The 20230-nt window shown below is 47.9% G+C and overlaps 1 protein-coding gene across 2 annotated transcripts; it reads left to right on the forward strand.

Annotated features, from left to right (window-relative positions):
* The first annotated feature begins 298 nt into the window (after positions 1-298).
* Positions 299-18525, forward strand: LOC309365835 (uncharacterized protein). 2 transcript variants are annotated; one of them, XM_081904349.1, is made up of 8 exons: positions 299-447; positions 10293-10378; positions 11642-11669; positions 13602-13643; positions 14627-14654; positions 16235-16265; positions 16851-16929; positions 17894-18525. In XM_081904349.1, exons 1-8 carry the CDS (start codon positions 304-306, stop codon positions 18380-18382), a joined length of 927 nt encoding a protein of 308 aa, XP_081760475.1. In that variant the 5' UTR covers positions 299-303; the 3' UTR covers positions 18383-18525. The 2 variants fall into 2 exon arrangements, with proteins under 2 accessions (XP_081760475.1, XP_081760474.1); XM_081904348.1 differs by lacking the exon at positions 299-447 and adding an exon at positions 4728-4952.
* The last annotated feature ends 1705 nt before the right edge of the window (positions 18526-20230 follow it).

Raw genomic sequence — 20230 nt, forward strand, 5'->3', positions numbered from 1 at the left:
TTCGAACCCTGTGAGGTAGGTTAGGCTGCTTGAAGGTCACACCCCATGCATTTCAGAACCGAGTGCGGAACAGTGTTAGCAGCTCGGCTCCTGCAAAACTATCTCATTTCTAGCAGCGATCATCGTAATGTTTTGGAAGCACTGGAGGCGCAGCGCATGCAATTGCAAAGTCAAACTTGGGGATCGGGTGAAGGAAGAGCAGCTTTCCCCCTCAAGGCGGATTTGCAAAATCCTCGCTGACTTTTGCACAGAGGTTGCTAAGCCGTTTCCCCTCCAGCCTCTCCTTATGATGCGCTCTGTGTGATGTCACGCAGAGTTGGAACAGGTTGCCGGGCGCACCTTCAGATGCCACATCACTCGAGTCTTTGGACGAGGGACGGCTTCATGGCTTTTTTCCCGGCCAGTCTGGAGGCCTCTCGGCCAGATCTGGACCAGAAGACACCTCTGGTAGACACCCCCTTTCTTTCTGTCTTTTCTCCTTTTCCCATCCCCTACGGAGCCAGTACTCGGCTCCACACTTAGATCAGCCCAGGCAATATATATATATGTGTGACGCAGGTGGCGCTGTGGTCTAAACCACTGAGCCTCTTGGGCTCGCTGATCAGAAGGTCAGTGGTTCGAATCCCCGCAATGGAGTGAGCTCCTGTTGCTCTGTCCCAGCTCCTGCCAACCTAGCAGTTTGAAAGACACCAGCACAAGTAGATAAATAGGTACCGCTGTGGCGGGAAGGTAAATGGCGTTTCCCTGCGCTCTGGCTTCTGTCATAGTGTCCCATTGTGCCAGAAGCGGTTTAGTCCTGCTGGCCACATGACCCGGAAAGCTGGCTCCCTTGGCCTGAAAGCGAGATGAGCACCGTAACCCCATAGTCGCCTTTGGCTGGACTTAACCATCCAGGGGTCCTTTACCTTTACTTACATTCAATCAATCAATCAATCAATTCATCTATCCGTTGCCTCTGAGCAATAGACCTCTTACTTCATAGCGAATAAATAATGTTCAAAAAGTAAAGACAAAAAAAATGGTCTTTAAAAAAATTGGACAGTTTATGGAGGCAGAGACACACTTCAACAATTTCATTGATTTATTTAATTAAGGCAATATGTTGTTGTTTTCCTCATAATGTGTTTTATATTTGACTTCCTTTAATAATGCTTTATTACTTAAAGTTACAAGATAATGTTGGGCTTTATTTCATTTTTGGAGCCCAGTTCCAAGCCTGCGTAGGATAAAACGATTCTTTCTCCCGTAAGCCTGCTCATTTCTTGTCTGACAAGGACCCAGCTCGGACCCTGTTGCACCCCTGATGCTGCCATCGGAAGCGCAAGAGGGCCTGGTCCCTTTCCAAGGTCCCCTTTGCACCCATCATGGACCTGTCGGGATCTCCGCTCGGCCAAGCTGATAAAGCTCATCTTCCTCTGGCCGAGTCCTTCGGAATCGCCTCTGACGTAATTAACGACCTGAGCCTTTGATGAGAATCAAAGCAGCACGCGGAAGTGATGAGATTTATGGCTACATTGCAAAGCTTTATCTTCTAAGCTACGCAGACAGAAAAGAAATCATCCTCTCTCTGTGAAAGCAGAGAGCAACTGAACCAAACAAAGGAACAGGAAACCAGTAACGTCACATCCGTCTCCCCTGAGATTTCCAACAGTATGGAATCCCAGGAATGTAAACAGAGTCCTGTGACTTCAAAAGCACTGCACATTGGCAAACAGAAACTAACAGGAGCCCCCAAGCCCCCCCCCCCCGACTCACCTGCTTACCTGGCTTCCAGCAGCAGCCAAAGTCTTCCTCCTTTCTCGCCCTCTGTGAAGCCAGTCCTCCTGTGGAAAACCACGTTCCTGGGATCTGCGTTTGCAGCCAGCACAGTTGGCCAGGTGGGCAGGAAAGAGCAGAGAGGAGGGACCTACCTACCTGTGTCGTCTTGAGCCCTGATGGAGCAGCGAGGAGAAGGGAGCAGGAGGGATCAGTGGATGGAGGATCCTCTCCACGTGAGGATGGAGAGATAAATGCAGACCATGCAGCAAACACATGTTTGCCTGAGAAGGTGTATTCAGCTTCTGAAGAAAGGGGCCTTTGTGAGTCCCCAGCCATACAGGAGTTTGCTTGTGCCTGGCGACTTTGCAAAAGGAGGTGTTCGGGTGCAGGACACATGGGCCGAAAGGAAATGTAAAGGAGAAGAAGGAAATGAGAGGGAGGAGAGGGAGAAAGGAAGAAGAAGTTCATGCTATTCTACATCAGCAGAAGTCAAGGGAAGTCCTAGTCCCCCTCTATCCTGCCTTGGTGGGATGTGGGTGGCACTGTGGGTTAAACCACAGAGCCTAGGACTTGCCAATCAGAAAGTAGGCGGTTCGAATCCCCGCAATGGGGTGAGCTCCCGTTGCTCGGTCCCTGCTCCTGCCAACCTAGCAGTTCGAAAGCACGTCAAAGTGCAAGTAGATAAATAGGTACCACTCTAGCGGGAAGGTAAAGGGCGTTTCCATGCGCTCCTCTGGTTCGCCAGAAGGGGCTTAGTCATGCTGGCCACATGATCTGGAAGCTGTACACCAACTCCCTTGGCCAGTAAAGCGAGAAGAGCACTGCAACCCCAGAGTCGGCCACGAATGGACCTAATGGTCAGGGGTCCCTTTACCTTTACCTCTAACCTGCCTTGGTCAGACCCTCACCTGGAATACTGTGTCCAATTCTGGGCACCACAATTTAAGAAGGATGTTGACAAGCTGGGAGATGTGCGAAGGCACCGAGCCATTTGTGGAGGGCAAGTGAGAAGGGGCTAAACAGCCTTGCACACTTCGATGCCCAGCCTTACCATTGAGAGGCTGGGGTCCGTCTCATGCCGTCCTCCCTGAGCGGCTTCGCAAAGCTGCACGGGGCTGGCTTGGGGAGGGTGTTGTGAGCCACCCCTGCCCCCCCCCCAGTGCACCTGGGGCAATCGCCCCTGCTGCAGCTCCCATGTCACGCCACTGCTCCCAGTGGCTGACCAGATGCCTCTTCTGGGAAACCCGTGAGCAGAATTTGAACATGAAATAATAATAATAATAATAATAATAATAATAATAATAATAATAATAATAATTTAATTATACCCCGCCCATCCGGCTAGGTTTCCCCAGCCACTCTGGGCAGCTTCCAACAAAATATTAAAATACCGTAATGCATCAAACATTAAAAGCTTCTGTTAACAGGGCTGCCTTCAGATGTCTTCTAAAAGTCTGGTAGTTGTTGTTCTCTTTGACATCTGGTGGGAGGGCATTCCACAGGGCGGGTGCCACCACCGAGAAGGCCCTCTGTCTGGTTCCTGGTAACCTCACATCTCACAGAGAGGAAACCGCCAGAAGGCCCTCGGAGCTGGACCTCAGTGTCCAGGCTGAACGATGGGGTGGAGACGCTCCTTCAGATATACTGGACCGAGGCTCTTTAGGGCTTTCAAGGTCAACACCAACACTTTGAATTGTACTTGGAAACGTACTGGGAGCCAATGTAGGTCTTTCAAGACCAGTGTTATGTGGTCTTGGCAGCCGCTCCCAATCACCAGTCTAGCTGCCGCATTCTGGATTAGTTGTAGTTTCCAGATAACCTTCAAAGGTAGCCCCACATAGAGCACATTGCAGTAGTCCAAGTGAGAGATAACCAGCACATGCACCACTCTGGCTAGACAGTCTGCGGGCAGGTGGGGTCTCATCTTGTGTACCAGATGGAGCTGGGAGACAGCTGCCCTGGACACAGAATAGAGCTGTGCCTCCATGGACAGCTGTGAGTCCAAAATGACTCTCAGGCTGCGCAGCTGCTCCTTCAGAGGCACAGTAGCCCCATTCAGGACCAGGGAATCCTCCACACCAGCCCACCTCCTGTCCCCCCAAAACAGTAGCTCTGTCTTGTCAGGATTCTACCTCAATCTGTTAGCCGCCATCCATCCTCCAACTGCCTCCAGACACTGCAAGTGGTATGCAAAAGCATGGCTGCTCCTGAGTGCGGAGGCAGAACACAACCATCCTTGACGCTGGTCTGTGACCGTATTAATAAATTCATTCATTCATTCATTCATTCATTCATTCATTCACAACCATCCTGGCTGGTCGCCATTGATAGCTCTCTGCTCCTCCATGAATTTGCCCAACCTTCTTGGTCCTTGGTCTCCTCCATGCCTTGCAGAGCTTTTGAAGCTCTTTGTTATAGTAACTCGAGAATAATAATAATAATAATAGTAACAGTAATAGTAATAATAATAATAATAATAATTTATTATTTATACCCCGCCAATCTGGCTGAGTTTCCCCAGCCACTCTGGGCGGCTTTCAACAAAATATTAAAATACAATAATCTATTAAACATTAAAAGCTTCCTTAAACAGGGCTGCCTTCAGATGTCTTCTAAATGTCTGACAGTTGTTCTTCTCTTTGACATCTGCTTGGAGGACTTTCCACAGGGCGGGTGCCACTACCGAGAAGGCCCTCTGCCTGGTTCCCTGTAACTTGGCTTCTCGCAATGAGGGAACCGCCAGAAGGTCCTCAGAGCTGGACCTCCGTGTCGATGGGGGTGGAGACGCTCCTTCAGGTATACTGGACCGAGGCCATTTAGGGCTTTCAAGGTCAGCACCAACACTTTGAATTGTGCTCGGAAACGTACTGGGAATCAAATCAAATGGAGATAATGGCACTGCTCCCTTTGGTCTCCAGTCCTGCCCTCCCCATCCATGGAACCTTGGGGCCTCAGTTATCCCTGCGAGGTTGCCAGGGAGACGAACTGCCACCTGGACCCTGCTCTGGAAGCGAAGATGCCCCGTGCCAATGAACCCTTACAGGAGCTATGAGGACTTCTCCCGCGTTCCCTCGGCCTCCCGGCGGCGGCGTTCCCTGCGTCACTGTAGCTCCCAGCCCTGCTTCGTCTCCTGCACCTTCTACACGCCCATCTGCTTGCCCTTTTTGCATGATGAAATGAAATTCAGCCCCAAGGCGAGTTTAAGGGGCGGGGGAGGCCGGGAGAGGGGCACCTGGAAAGCTGCTTTCATAACCTCCGCTGGAATGTCTCCCGTGGTTCTGCATGAATTTTTGGATATGCATTTTTTAGCAGGTGGAATCGGCCCTGGGGGCCATTTTGAGGGCTGAAAGGCAGGCTGTACATTTTATTTATTTTACTTTTATTTAATAAATGCATAAAACTCAGTGCAGGGGGCGGGGGAGAGAAAATGTGCCTTCCTTCACACTGGTCTGTCCTTCGGTGCTGACTCTCTTCTGCAGACGGCATTCTGCAAGTAACATTTTTAGAAGTCTCCGACAAATGACAAAGGAAGGCAAATCATAAAATCATAGAACTGTTCAGTTGGAAAGGACTCCAAGGGTCATCCAGTCCAGCCCCCTTAAATGCAGGAATCTCAACTAAAGCATCCATGGCAGATGGCCGTCCAACCTCAGCTTAAAAATCTCCAAGGAAGGAGATTTAATCTACTTAATCTTCTCTAAACACACACTGGAAACTACAACTAATCCAGAATGCGGCAGCTAGACTGGTGACTGGGAGCAGCCACCAAGACCACATAACACTGGTCTTGAAAAACCTGCATTGGCTCCCAGTACGTTTCCGGGCACAATTCAAAGTGTTGGCGCTGACCTTTAAAGCCCTAAACAGCCTCGGTCCAGTATACCTGAAGGAGCGTCTCCACCCCCACCGTTCAGCCTGGACACTGAGGTCCAGTGCCAAGGGCCTTCTGGCGGTTCCCTCCCTGCGAGAAGCAAGGTTAAAGGGAACCAGGCAGAGGGCCTTCTTGGTAGTGGCACCCGCACTGTGGAACGCCCTCCCACCAGATGTCAAAGAGAAAAACAACTACCTGACTTTTAGAAGACATCTGAAGGCAGCCCTGTTTAGGGAAGTTTTTAATGTGTGACATTTTGATGTATTTTTAATCTTTGTTGGAAGCTGCCCAGAGTGACTGGGGAGACCCAGCCAGATGGGCAGGGTACAAATAATAAGTTGTTGTTGTTGTTATACAGATCTTCCAACCATTCCTTGTATAACTTGTTCACCACCAGACTCCACACCATCCTGGTCTACCTTGGACACATTTTCTGAAAGCATGGGTGCTATCCCATGGCAATGAGACTCTGATGGACCCCATACTGAACAGATGTTCTAGGTGTGAGTGAAGTTTCTCAGACACTTAGGGACAGTTATTGTGGACATTGTGAAAGATACGTGTTGTTCTAGGAGTTATGGAGATTGCTCCACCAAACAGACTGAAGATATACTCTCTTCTCATGGGCCCATGAAAGTTTCTCATGGGTTGAGTGGCTTGTGTTCTCTTGTTGGTGGTGCTGTTTTTTTGGCTTAGCTCTGCACTTATTGCCCAGGTCCAAAAACGAGAGCTGGTACCCCTTTGCAGCCTTTGCTCTTGCACCAGTCCTACTTGAGCTCAGAACTGGGAGAGCCACAAAAGTTATAGAATCATAGAGTTGGAAGAGACCACAAGGGCCATCGAGTCCAACCCCCTGCCAAGCAGGAAACACCATCAGAGCACTCCTGACATATGGTTGTCAAGCCTCTGCTTCAAGACCTCCAAAGAAGGAGACTCCACCACACTCCTTGGCAGCAAATTCCACTTTCAAACAGCTCTTAATGTCAGGAAGTTCTTCCTAATGATTAGGTGGAATCTTCTTTCTTGTAGTTTGGATCCATTGCTCCGTGTCCGCTTCTCTGGAGCTGCAGAAAACAACCTTTCTCCCTCCTCTATGTGACATCCTTTTATATATTTGAACATGGCTATCATATCACCCCTTAACCTCCTCTTCTCCAGGCTAGTTATCTCCATGGAGAATCAACACCTTCCTCCTGAGATGTGAAGGCATCATCCCAACGGTGAGGTTGCATGTCATAATGTTTGTGGAAACAAAGATCTCTCCGTCTCTCCTCTGGGACACACTAAAAGACTATTTAAGAGGATTTATCATTTGCTACACAGCATGTTGGAAGAGGAGGAGGAACTCAGGGTGGGAAAACCAGTCGCCCTAGAAACCAAACAAACCCCAGGCTCCGTAATAATAACATCTGCCGGAATCAAGGCTCCGGTTAAGAAAAGATACGAGGCTAAAAAATTGCTCTCTGATCATCTCCAATTTCCCCCTGCCCTGAATTAGAGCAAACATCTTGGGAGTTAAGAAGGAAAGTCTTAGCTTTTTCCTCTCAGAGCATGCAATGTAAGTTTCTTTCTGCTGTTAGGGACTTGAAGGCTATTCTTCACATAACTCAGAAAGCAATCAGTGAGCAACTGGGGTTTTCAGAATAATAATGGTTCTTATTTGGCATTATAGAAGGCAAAGCCGAGTACACAGAGGTGATCTCTGCTTTCTTACAACCAATATATCTTCCCCAAATATGCAGGAGATTGGAGGCCGTTATAGTCTTTTGAAAGAGAAGAGGTCAGAAGTGAAAAAGGAACTGGCAAGGCCCTTGCTGTGGTGGGGAATGATTCAGATCTCTCAGTGAATCGTGTCACCGTTCTAAAACAAAGCAGAAGAAATATGGGAAGAAAGCCCTGTTCCGTGTATGAAGCCTCGGTTACGGGGTTCTTCAGGCCCAGAGAGGACAACTCATGGAAGGGACCCTGAGGGTCATCTAGTCAACTACCAAACAACTACCAAACTTTTAGAAGACATCTGAAGGCAGCCGTGTTTAGGGAAGCTTTGAATGTTTGATGCATTGTTGTTGTTTAGTTGTTTAGTCATGTCCGACTCTTCGTGACTCCCTGGGCCAGAGCACACCTGGCACTCCTGTCTTCCACTGCCTCCTGCAGTTTGGTCAAACTCATGCTGGTAGCTTAGAGAACACTGTCCCACCATCTCGTCCTCTGTCGTCCCCTTCTCCTTGTGCCCTCCATCTTTCCCAGCATCAGGGTCTTTTCCAGGGAGTCTTCTCTTCTCATGAGGTGGCCAAAGTCTTGGAGCCTCAGCTTCAGGATCTGTCCTTCCAGTGAGCACTCAGGGCTGATTTCCTTCAGAATGGAGAGGTTTGATCTTCTTGCAGTCCATGGGACTCTCAAGAGTTTGATGCATTACTGTATTTTAATATTTGGTTGGAAGCCGCCCAGAGTGGCTGGTGAAGCCCAGCCAGATAAGCAGGGTATAAATTATTTATTTATTTATTTATTTATTTATTTATTTATTTATTTATTATTATTATTATTATTATTATTATTATTATTATTATTATTCCAACTCCCTGCAGTGCAGGAATTCATGCAGCTGACAGGGACCAAACCTGCACCACGCTCTAACCAACTGAGCTACCCGGCTATTCAACAATGAAGCTCAGCCAATTTTCCTTGAGGGTGTTAGTTGCAAAATCCTCATTGCATCTGTTGGGGGTCCGCATTTGCAAACTCCACGCTGTAGCTTCTCAATGCTCCTGGGTGCTAAAGTCAAAAGCGGAGATTGTCTCAAGACACTGTCACCGGATACTGAATATGTTATGTACTGAAGTTCTCACCCTGGGCCAGCAGGGGGATACTGTAGATAGTTTTCACTCAGGTCCACATATGCAAATAAGGGATTGAAAGTGACGTTCAGTGATTGGATAATTACAGAAAGTTGTTAATGTTGCTTTGTAGTTGAGCTCTATGTAAGCTGGTTGGCTGAACCCTTCAGTTCAGTTCTGTTCTGGCCTGTGAATAAACAAGAGCTGTTTGAAGAATCGCTGTGTTGTCTGATATGTTCACCCACAACTTAACACTGGCAACGAGGATGGGATTGATGGACATCAGAGCACAGCCACCCTCTGAGCTGAGCTGAATCACAGAGCTGAAACACTGAGCGAAATCACTGAACAGAACCAATTTAGAGCTGACTGTTCTGGCTAGAGCACTGTGTTCCATCCATCGCCCTCCATGTCGGCATCGGAACCATGGCTTCACTCGTGCCTCTACCGCCGTTTGCCCCAGCCTCTGAATCATGGGACACCTACCTCGCTCAGTTCGACTGCTACCTCCAAGCAAATGAGCTGACAAGAGGTCTGTAGAGCAGAAGCAGGGCCTCTTCCTCAGCCTTTGTGGCCCCGACAGAATATATATTCGAACATACGTCACCGGGAATTTTTCTATCAGACTTTTGCTGCCTTCGCTTTCCCACAATCCACACCAATGCGCTGAAAGGACATTCAGCACATGCCTAAAGTGCATGGCTTCTCCTGAGTGGCAGACTTGTGAAAAAAGAGGAGAGGTAGGCCGCCTCGGTGGTGAAACTTGCCATCATTTGCAGAATCATGCCAATTGCCGACATGTTTCAATGGTAACAAATGTCCGAGTGGAGCAGCTCAAATGGTTATCAGATGAAATCAATCCTGTCCATTTATGATTATTCTTAGTGCTTGTGCTTTATTAAAACGTTTTGCATTGGTTTTTTTGTTTTTAAAATTTTTTTAATTCAAAATTATGACAAGACATATCTAAAAACGTATCAGCCTTGTCCCCCCCCCATTTTTCCTCCCTCCCCCTCCCCCACAACCCCACCACCCCACCACCCCCGACTTCCCTCAGTTCCAGTCTTTGGTTTCTCTGAGAATGCTGTTTTCTGCATGTTACACAGTTGTATAAATCCTCAAACTATTTAGCTGATTATTATCAATAAAAAGTTTGTGAATGTTTATTCAAAACCTGCCAAGGAGTCCAGTTCACTTAGTTGCATCTTCAGATACTTTGTAAAGGGTTCCCATTCATCTTTAAAGTCACAATTACTGTATCCTTGTCTCGTAGCTTATGTGTCAGTTTTGCCAGTCCATCAATTTTTCTTGCCATGATTCTTTAGTCGGGGTTTCTTCAGTCTTCCATCCTTGTGCTACCAGAACTCTTGCGGCCGTTGTCGCATACATGAAGATGTTTTTCAACTTTTTTGGCAGGTCTTTCCCTACAATCCCCAACAAAAATGCCTTGGTTTTTTTAACAAATGTTAAATGGAACATTTTCTTCAACATTTTGCATTGTTTTTAGTCTTCTGTACCTTTTGTCCTGTTCGTTGCCCCAAGAGGGTTGCGCTTTTTCAGGTAGGCCTGTAGAAGGCATCTGACAAGCGGGAAGAAATTGTGGCAATGACAACTTTTGAAGAAATTGTGGCAATGTGCATCTTTTCCACGAGGGAGAGCAGCACGCCCCACTCAGGGTCCTCACTCTGCATTGCCAACAGACGCAATTTCCTCTTTGTCACCTGTGATGGAGGAAAACATGGGTGGAAAAGCACCGTTTTATCGGGGGAGCTGAACTAGAGATGACCCTCTTTAACGTCTGCTACCTCTTTTGTTGCTGTTGTCCTTAGAATATGGAGAGGAGGTTGAAACTAGAGGTGGACCATATCAGCAAAGAGCATGAGAGCTTTAGCGAGAGTGAAAAGAGCTCAGAGAGGTGAGTTTCTTGGTAAGTGGAGAAGACCCACAGGACAGATTTCATTTGTCAAGTGCGGCCGTTCTAGGTCAAGACACTTGGTCTGTGGTTATGTGTCTTTGACAGACATATCCTACCATTTTTTCCTATACAATGGTACCTCGGGATGTGAACGGGATCCATTCCAGAGCCCCATTTGCATCCTGAACAGAACTTAAGATACGACCGCGCGTCTGCGCATGTGCGGGTTGTGTTTCGCCGCTTCCACGCATGCATGTGATGTCATTTTGACCATCTGCGCATATGCGAGCGGCAAATCCTGGAAGTAACGCACTCCATTGCTTATGGGTTGCCATGGAGCGCAACCTGAAAATACTTATCTGCAAGCGTATTTATCCCGATGTATGACTCTACTCAAAAGTGTAGAGCTAGAAACTGCTCAGTTTTTGTCAGGTATGTCGGCAGGCAAGGGAGTTTCCTCCTCCACCCCAGTAGCTTCCTATAAAAAGTAATGAGCCTTTGCCAGGTTTGTAGTCCTTTTTATTTACAACATCATATTGAGGGGAGCATCAGGCCACCCTCCCCACAGATGGCAGTCGCTCACTCTGGGTCCCCTCCCCTTCCTCAGCAAGAAGCTGAGGCCACCTGTCCCTCCGCTTCCGTTGTTCCTGGACCATTTCAGTCCTCCGAGTTCTGGGGGAGGAAGGGACCTCCCTGCCACGCTGGACTGAAAAATCTCTGTAAGGCTCCCTCCCTCCTGGTTGCCTAGCTACTATCTCAAACTGTCCAGCTCTTTCCTCCTGACTGAGCAGCCTCTGAATCTGCTGGTCTCTCTGCTTCTAGGAACATGGGTGTGTGTGTGAATCCTCCCCTCTGTCAGAGACTGCCCTGTCTGTGCCTACATTCTTTCATCTTCAGAGTCAGACCAGTCTCTGGCATCCGCTTCAGACCAGACCCTGACATATCTGTAGCATTTCTGACCAATTTCAGCAAAAACGTACCTCCTTACCATACTTCTGGGTTTCCCCAGACATTCTTGCCAATCGCCTATTTTCAAGCCCCAAATCCCGGATGTGTCCAGGAAAACAATAACAATAACAATACCTTTATTGTTCCTGTGCAGCCGATCGTTAGGTCACATTATTAGCAATGGGCCAGGAATTGCTTCTGAGGGAAAAGATCGCAGCCATGGGAGCCTCGGAAGGGGTGAAGGAGGAAGTGGGTGGAACAGGGTTTGTGATTATCCCATGGCCTTTTAAAAAAAGCTGAAATGTTCTTTTGCAGGGTGAGAGCGATGAAAATGGAAAGCATGGTAAGCAGCGATTTTGCTTATGGTAACAATTTTAGGGTGCAATCCTGCAGTCTCATCCAGCTCCCTCTGGCTCAGCTAGCCCAATATTTTTATTTTGCATTTGCATTTTTATGAATTGCACTGTGTGTAGTTGGGGTTTTCCACCCCACTCATAATATGTTTTCACTTATTTAATTGATTGATTGATTGATTGCATCTACTGTATGTCCCTAGGTGCACATGTTTCTCTCCCCTCCTCATTTCACCCCACAACAACCCTGAGAGGTAGGCTAGGCTGAAAGGCAAATGGCTTCCCCAAAGTCACCCATTGAGTTTCATAGCCAAGTGGGGATTTGAACCCTGCTCTCCCAGGTCCTGGTCCAGCTTCCTAACCACTATGCCACCCTGGCTCTCTTTAAAAGAACCTTTCATAAGGGAGACCTTTCATATAGCAAGCAACTGCCAAGTTCAGATAGAATTATTATTACTAGTCGTAAGGATGATATACTGTGTCCAGCAATAGCTCCTCGTGGTCTCAGGCCTTTTCCAGCTGTGCTGTCCAATAGATCCCATTAACTGGAGATGCCCGGGGCCAGGACTGAGCCTGGGACCTCCTAGAATCACAGAATTGCAGAGTTGTCGAGTTGAAAGGGACCCTGAGTCGGAATTCCAGCCACATGCAAGGCAGGAATCGTGACTAGTTCTTCGAGTGCAATCACAAAGTTGTGACCGGGAAGTTCGGTGAATGGTCACAGAAATCGGACAGTGAGAAATATTCAAACATACAACCGGCATCGGAAACCCACAAAATGCCCACAGTTGCGTATGGCGATGAAGCTGTCACTCAAAAGACAGCGTATGAGTGGTTTAAGCGTTTCTATGAAGGGCAGCAAACCATCGAAGATGACCCTCAGTCTGGCAGACCGCCGAGGAACAGAAAGGTGGCAAATGTCAGCAGAGTTCGTGAGTTATTGATGTGGGATCGGCGTTTCTTCATCTGAACGATGGCGGAAGAATTGCATATTCCACATGAAATCGTTCCTGAGGTTACTGATGTCTCCCACTGTTATGAACTGAGTTGAATAGGATCCAAAATGCAGCAGTCTGATTGGTCCTAGAACAATAGGATTCATAATGCAGCAGTCTGATTGGTCCTAGAACAATAGGGTCCAGAATGCAGCAGTCTGATTGGTCCTAGAACAATAGGATTTGGAATGCAGCAGTCTGATTGGTCCTAGAACAATAGGGTCCAGAATTCAGCAGTCTGACTGGTCCACAGGAGCCACCCAATCCAACTCCAGGTGGAAGTGAATCTGCAACCTGATTGGCCTACAGGTGAATCCCGGAATTAGCCAATCACGTGGGGCCCATTGTGTAAATAATGTATATAAAGCAGATATTCTGGAGGAACTTCCATTCCTCCTCACCACTATGAGCTGAATAAAGAGCATGAAATCCACTCTCAACTCCAATAATATTTCACCCACCCTCCATATTCTCCCGATCTGGCCCCACCAGATTTCATTCTTTGTCTGAAACTGAATTCTGCACTGAAAGGGCACAGATTTCCCAACATTTCATACGTCCAAGCTGCTGTGATGAGGGAACTGAAAGCGGTATGAAAAGAGGACTTCTCCAGAAGTTTCTAACAGTTCTGCAACCGTTGTCAACGGTGCATTGTATCAGTAGAAGGCTGATTTGAAAGCTTGCAAGACATGTATGTTTGAATATTTCTCACTGTCCGATTTCTGGGACCATTCACCGAACTTTCCGGTCACACCTTGGAGAATCGTAGCGTTGGAAGGGACGCAATGCTCTGCCTCTGGGAAAACAGAGTGTGGAGGTTCTCACATGCAAGGAAGTTGCGCAGCAATCCTGAGCGACCCAAATGATGAATGTGGGAATACGAAAGCCTTGGGTGACCCTCTTTGTCTCTTCTCTGTTGTCTTTCAGCTGAAGAAGGTGCTAGCTGAAAACCAGCAGTTGAAAAGTGCTGTAAGTTCACTATTGTGTGTGTGTGTGTGTGTGTGTGTGTGTGTGTGTGTTTTGCCTTGGGTCTTCCGCTGTGGCTCACAAAGCCTCTGAGCCTTCTCATCCATTAACAACAACAGCAACAACAATTTATTATTTATGTCCCGCCCATCTGGCTGGGTTTCCCCAGCCACTCTGGGCAGCTCCCAACAGAATATTAAAAACATGACAAAATATTAAAAATACAATAAAACACCAGACATTAACAACTTCCCCGTACAGGGCTGCCTTCAGATGTCTTCTAAAAGTCTGGACGGCTCCTAATCGAGTGTTAAAACAATACAGAATTAAATATTAAAAACTTCTCCAAACAGGGCTGCCTTCAGATGTCTTTTAAAGATAAGATAGCTGCTTATTTCCTTGACATCTGATGGGAGGGTGTTCCATAGGGCGGGCGCCGCCACCGAGAAGGCCCTCTGCCTGGTTTCCTGTAACTTGGCTTCTCGCAGGGAGGGAACCGCCAGAAGGCCCTCGGCGCTGGACCTCAGTGTCCGGGTAGAACAATGGGGGTGGAGACGCTCCTTCAGGTATACTGGACCGAGGCCGTTTAGGGCTTTCAAGGTCAGCACCAACACTTTGAATTGTGCTCAGGAACGTACTGGGAGCCAGTGTAGGTCTTTCAAGACCGGTATTATATGGTCTCGGCGGCCGCTCCCAGTCACCAGTCCAGCTGCCGCATTCTGGATTAGTTGCAGTTTCCGGGTCACCTTCAAAGGTAGCCCCACATAGAGAGCATTGCAGTAGTCCAAACGGGAGACAACCAGAGCATGCACCACTCTGGGATCCCTAAATGTCATCTAGCCCAACCTTCTGCAGTGCAGGGATCACAACTAGAGAATCCCTGGCAGATGGACTTCCATCCTCTGCTTAAAAACCTCCAAGGAAAGAGAGCCCTTCCAAGGGAGTGAAACCACGTGGGACTTAATAGAATGGATTCTCTTTTGCAGGTTCACTTCCTGAAGCAGCAGAACAAAGGTAGGATCTCTCTCTCTCTCTCTCTGCCTGGCATGCAGAAGCTCCCAGCTCCAATCCTCAGTGGTATCTCCAGGTGCAGCAGGGATAGGAATCCCTGTCTGGTACCCTGGAGAGGTGCTGCCAGTCAGGGTGGACAATACTGGCCTCACCCAGTAGAATGAGGGTCATTTGTGAAACTCATTAGTTGTTGTTGCAAAAGTAGCATACAACAATAAAGGAATAACACATGCATTGAAACCAGCGCAAGGCAAAACACAGAAAAATTGAAAACACGTTCATTTGTGTGTGTGTGTGTGTAATTTTTATTTTTATTAAATTTTCTGTTTTGCAATTTAAAATATTCATTTAAACCTAAAAATGTCAATGACTTCCTTTCCATGGTTCATTCTGCATACATCAATCCCTGCATACTTTACAGAAACGAAACCGTTCAGTATGCCATTATTACATCCATCAAAACTTGTTCACACTGTTGAATTTGTCTTAATGCTGCCAACGATTTGAAGCACAATTCTCCCCCATATATTCAAAATAAACTTTTCCCAGTCTTCTTTATGTTGTTCTTTGCTTCCTTTTAAAAATATGAATGTGCTTTCGCATGTGAACGAAAACGCGTTCATATTTTTTAAAAAAGGAAGCAAAGGCAGCTTCCTAGGTTACTACTTTTCATTCCCAGGACAATTGATCAGCATTGTTTTCTAAATATTTTGGATAGAATTTTATTGCAGCAAATGCACACGCGCACACACCAATATTTACAGTCTCTTTCGGTCTGCAATTAAACACTTTATTTATCACATTCATATACTTCCTCTTCTTCCAAGGAGCTCAGGGGAGTGAGCATAAGTTCTCCAACCCTGATTTTATCCTCACAACAACCCTGTGAGGTAGGTTAGGCTGAAGGACTATGACTGGTCAAAGGGTCATGCCCGGTGAGCATGGCTGAGAGAGGATTCGAACCCTGTTCTCTCCCGGGTCCTAGTCCTACAGTCTAACCACGACACCGTGCTTGTGCAATCCACTAGGGCGAGGGTGTACCTGTCGCGAATTCTCCACGGCGCTTTAGCAGAAATGCTCAGAGTTCCAAGTTCTTCAGTGCAGTGCAGTATATTTATTGTGAGCTATATATATACAAAAGGGACGCAGGTGGCGCTGTGGGTTACACCACAGAGCCTAGGGCTTGCCGACCAGAAGGTCAGCGGTTCGAATCCCCGCGATGGGGTGAGCTCCCGTTCCTCGGTCCCTGCTCCTGCCAACCTAGCAGTTCAAAAGCACGTCAAAGTAGATAAATGGGTACCACTCCGGCAGGAAGGTAAACGGCGTTTCCGTGCGCTGCTCTGGTTCGCCAGAGGTGGCTTAGTCCTGCTGGCCACATGACCCGGAAGCTGTACACCGGCTCCCTCGGCCAGTAAAGCGAGATGAGCGCTGCAACCCCAGAGTCGGCCACGACTGGACCTAATGGTCAGGGGTCCCTTTACCTTTAATAATAAGAATAACAATAGCAACTCTGTTGTGTATATTGAATGACGAGGGGGAAGGAAGCTGCGAGTTTTGACCGATGGACCCATTTTCTATTCCAGAAAAAGATTGCAATGCAGAAGATTGCAAGAGGTCAGTGCAATCGCATGTCCGGCGGGGGATCGCCAGGTCCTTGTGGAATAATGGACGATATTTATAGAGAATCATAGAGCTGTGGTGTTCGAAGGAACAACCCTGAGAGTCACCTAGTCCAGCTCCCTGCAGCGCAGGAATGCCTGTGAAAGGATTCCTGAAACATGGCCATCCGAATTCTGCCAAGGAATGAGAGACCAAAACCTTCAGAAAGGGTCTTTCCCACTCTTGAATGGCTTAGCCTCAGAAAGATCTCTCTGAGCTTTAGTGAGAATCTCCTTTCCTGCAATTTGGATCTGTTGATTTGGGTCCAACTTTCTGGAGTAGCAGAAAACCACTCTTGCTCCATCTTCTGTTTGAAGAATATTTGAATATTCAGATATTTGAAGTTGGCGCTCATATCCCCTCTCCGCCTCCTCAGGCTAAATATACCCAGCTCACTCAACCATTCCCCATAAATCTTGGTTTCCAGGCACCTTCACCGTCCCCTGCTCATTTTCTAGCTTATCGATAGCCTTTTTTAAGTGGGCTGCCCAGAACCGGACACAGGATTTGTCAATCTTCTTTCTCCACTCCTTTCTCCAGGGCTAAAGAAAAACTTATGACTGAAATTGGGTCTCTCTTGACCGAAATTGCCTTCCTGAATGAAGTTCGGGAGCAGCTGGTGAGTGTCTTGGATCAGGGTATTCCCCACCCCCTCCAATTGTGGCTCAAGACTCCAGATCCCACTATGAGTAGCTGAAGATTAAACCCCCTTGAACCAAATGTGTTGGTGGGAACAGGATCACTTCCAATTTAACTGAGGTAAAGTGTGCCTAAAACTGCATATCTTCATGAAAATACGATCCAAGCGCCCGGAATATGAGGGGAAATAACCTTGCAAAAATGTGAAATAAGGTGAAATAAGGATGAAGATTATTAGGGATTATTAGGGATTATTATTCTTAAATCAAAATGATAGTACCCCTAAACATTTTTTTAAGGAAAAAGCACTGATAATTATAATTATAATAACTGTGTATGCCACCTTGAGCTCCTTTTTGGAAAAGCCGGGATATAGATGCAATAAATACATAAAAAATAGAAGAAAGCAGGTTAATCTCCATTTAGCGTTTTCCAAACCTCCGCAGCAGCTTACCGGTGCGTATTTCTCCCTATGTTACAAATTTCGCAAAGCAATTTCCCCTAATGCAAGATGTCCGCGTGCGTCATTCTCGCTCGCAGTCCGCATGCCTCCCTCCGGTCCGAACATCTTGGTGTGCGTCTCTTTAGAGAAGCGCATTGCAAAATCCACATTTCGAAAGGGGTGGCGTTCCGCGTTCCGGTTGCGGTGCTTTCTTTCCTCTGAGCCACTTGCTCTCCTGCTTGTCTTCCAAGAGAGCCAGCGTGGTGTGGTGGTTAAGAGCGGTAGACTCGTAATCTGGTGAACCGGGTTCGTGTCTCCGCTCCTCCACATGTAGCTGCTGGGTGACCTTGGGCCAGTCACACTTCTCTGAAGTCTCTCAGCCCCACTCACCTCTCAGAGTGTTTGTTGGGGGGGAGGAAGGGAAAGGAGAATGTTAGGCGCTTTGAGACTCCTTCGGGTAGGGATAAAGCGGGATATCAAATCCAAACTCTTCTTCTTCCAGAGGTACAAGGACCCCGAGTCCAGGAAGGAGACGACAAAAGCCCTCACTGAGACCATCCAGGCCAAACTAGAGGTGGCTCACGCGAAGATTGAGGCTGCGGAGGCCAAGAAGGAGACGCTGGAGGCCAAGCGGAAGGCAGAAGAGGCCCAGGAGACGGCGGAGGCGGCCCAGGCCAGGGAGGACAACCTCCTCTCCTACGTCTCCAAGATCGCCACCCTCGCGTACCAACAGGCTGCCGAGGCGGAGTACGACTGCACCCAGGCCCGCAAAGCCATGGCGGTGGCGGAGGCCATCCAGGTGGCTACCCTGGCCGAAGGCAAAGGCCGCCGGACCCACAAGCACCATCACCACAGCAAGCACCACCGGGGCCACCACGACCACCGGGGCCACCACAGCCACCACAGGGGCCACCACGACCACCAGAGCCACCACGAGACCCAGAGCGACCTGCCCCACTCGGAGCCCGAGACCCTGAGCAGCACCCGATAAGGAGGAGGAGGACGGGAGGAAGGAAGGAAGTGAACGAAGGCAGGAGCGTGGCTGGGCGGGAGGAGAGAGAGAGAGGATTGGTGTTGTAGAGCGCCAATAGCGGGAGCACTGTGCAGAATTAAAATTTATGTTTGAGCCGCTGACTCCTTACTCGTTTCGTAGAATCGTGGCATCATAAAGTTGGAAGGAACCCACCTGGTTATCTGTTCTTATTGTTGTTGCTATTTCAAGGGTTGCCAGGTTTCAGGAAGTGAAAATACGGACCATTGCTGTCAACGTTTTCCTTTTCTTGCGAGGAATCCTATTCGGAAGAAGGGAATTTCCCTTAAAGAAAGGGAAGCATTGACAGCTATGATCCGGGCACAAAAGTTGGCAAAGTTGTTGAGCTTTGGCAGGAAACTTTGGGTAAAGCTTTTGGCTTCTTTGAGGGAAATCTGCCAAATAAGCAACACTTCTGATAAGGCCGCCATATACTCAGGTTTCCCCAGACATTTTAACTGGTTTTCGAATTTTCCGCTGGGATGTTCTTTTTGACGGGCAAATCCCCACATTTCCCCCTGACCAGGACACAAGGCAGGTAACAGACAAAAATTAAAATGACTTAAAACCGTAAGGGAGATAAATAAAACAATTAATCATTAATAGAATTACAACTGCACACACACACACGATGTCAGGGACTGGCACCGGGGGCAGTGGGCTGGAGTCTGACCCAGGGGAGGTGGGCAGCGATTTGTGGGGAGTTGTACCAGCCAGGAGGCAAGATTTGGAGACAGGGGAAGCTTCAGAGATGGAGGGTGGAGTGCAGGAGGGGTCGGAAGAAGAGGAGGAAGAGGCAGGCCATGCAAGTGAAGAGCCAGGGGCTTCCCTACCCTCCTGCATCACTGCCTCCCAGAACCAGGAGGGGACTGAAAAGGGAGGAGCAGAGGACGTTTTCCCGCAGGCGCAGTCTCTGGCTGCACAAACGGAGCCCGCCAGGGGGAGGTACATAAATCAGTGGAGGGGAGAGTGGTCCCCAGTTGCTGTATCTGTTCCATAGGTCACGGACCTGGGAATAGCTGCCTGGGCACAAGATTGGGGTGGGTGAGAATCCAGAGCTATAGAAGCGACTGAATAAATAAAAAATTGTCCAGTAGCACCTTAGAGACCAAGTAAGTTTGTTCTGGGTATAAGCTATCATGTGCAAGCACACTTCTTCAGATACAAGTATATCTGAAGAAGTGTGCATGCACATAAAAGCTTATACCCAGAACTTAGCGTATCTGAACAGACAACCCAGGACAAACAAGTGTATTTTGACTGCCTCAGACCAACACGGCTACCCACCTGAATACAGAAGTGACTGTAAGTGTTCTCTTTGACAATAAAGAGTTTACTATTTGCCGCGTGCATTGCTTTGGCTGGGAAGCACACTTGACACATGCACACAAACGCACACAACCACATGATCTATTAGAAGCATACAACAATAGCAGCAAGGCACCAGCCCCTTCATTAAAAGCAGTGAGTCCCGCAGAGCCTGTTGGAAGATGAAGGTCTTCTCTTGCCGGTGGAAGGACAACATATAATTAAAAAATATTATTATCTGTCTTAAGAGACAAGGCCCTGTGGGACTTGACATCTTTCCGCAGGGCCTGCAAGACGGAGCTGTTCTGCCTGGCCTGGCCTTTGGTTTGGACTCAGTCTGACCCCCTCTCTCCTCCTGTAATCCTCATAGAACTCCAGCCCAATGGTTGCCATGAATTTGATTCTGAATTGATTTTAGAATGTATTTTAATTAACTGACTGTGCGATTTTATGTACACTCTGCTATTTTTACCTGTTGTTAGCTGCTCTGAGCCCAGCTTT

Source organism: Podarcis melisellensis (assembly GCF_964234715.1).
Source record: "Podarcis melisellensis genome assembly, chromosome: 3".
NCBI lineage: Eukaryota > Metazoa > Chordata > Lepidosauria > Squamata > Lacertidae > Podarcis > Podarcis melisellensis.

Excerpts from the sequence above, each read along its gene's own strand:
- LOC309365835 (XM_081904348.1), top strand. The coding sequence starts at position 4,788 with ATGAACCCTTACAGGAGCTATGAGGACTTCTCCCGCGTTCCCTCGGCC. Across the intron at positions 14,655-16,234 it reads CCTGAAGCAGCAGAACAAAG|AAAAAGATTGCAATGCAGAA; the intron begins GTAGGATCTCTC and ends TTTCTATTCCAG. Across the intron at positions 16,266-16,850 it reads AATGCAGAAGATTGCAAGAG|GGCTAAAGAAAAACTTATGA; the intron begins GTCAGTGCAATC and ends TCCTTTCTCCAG.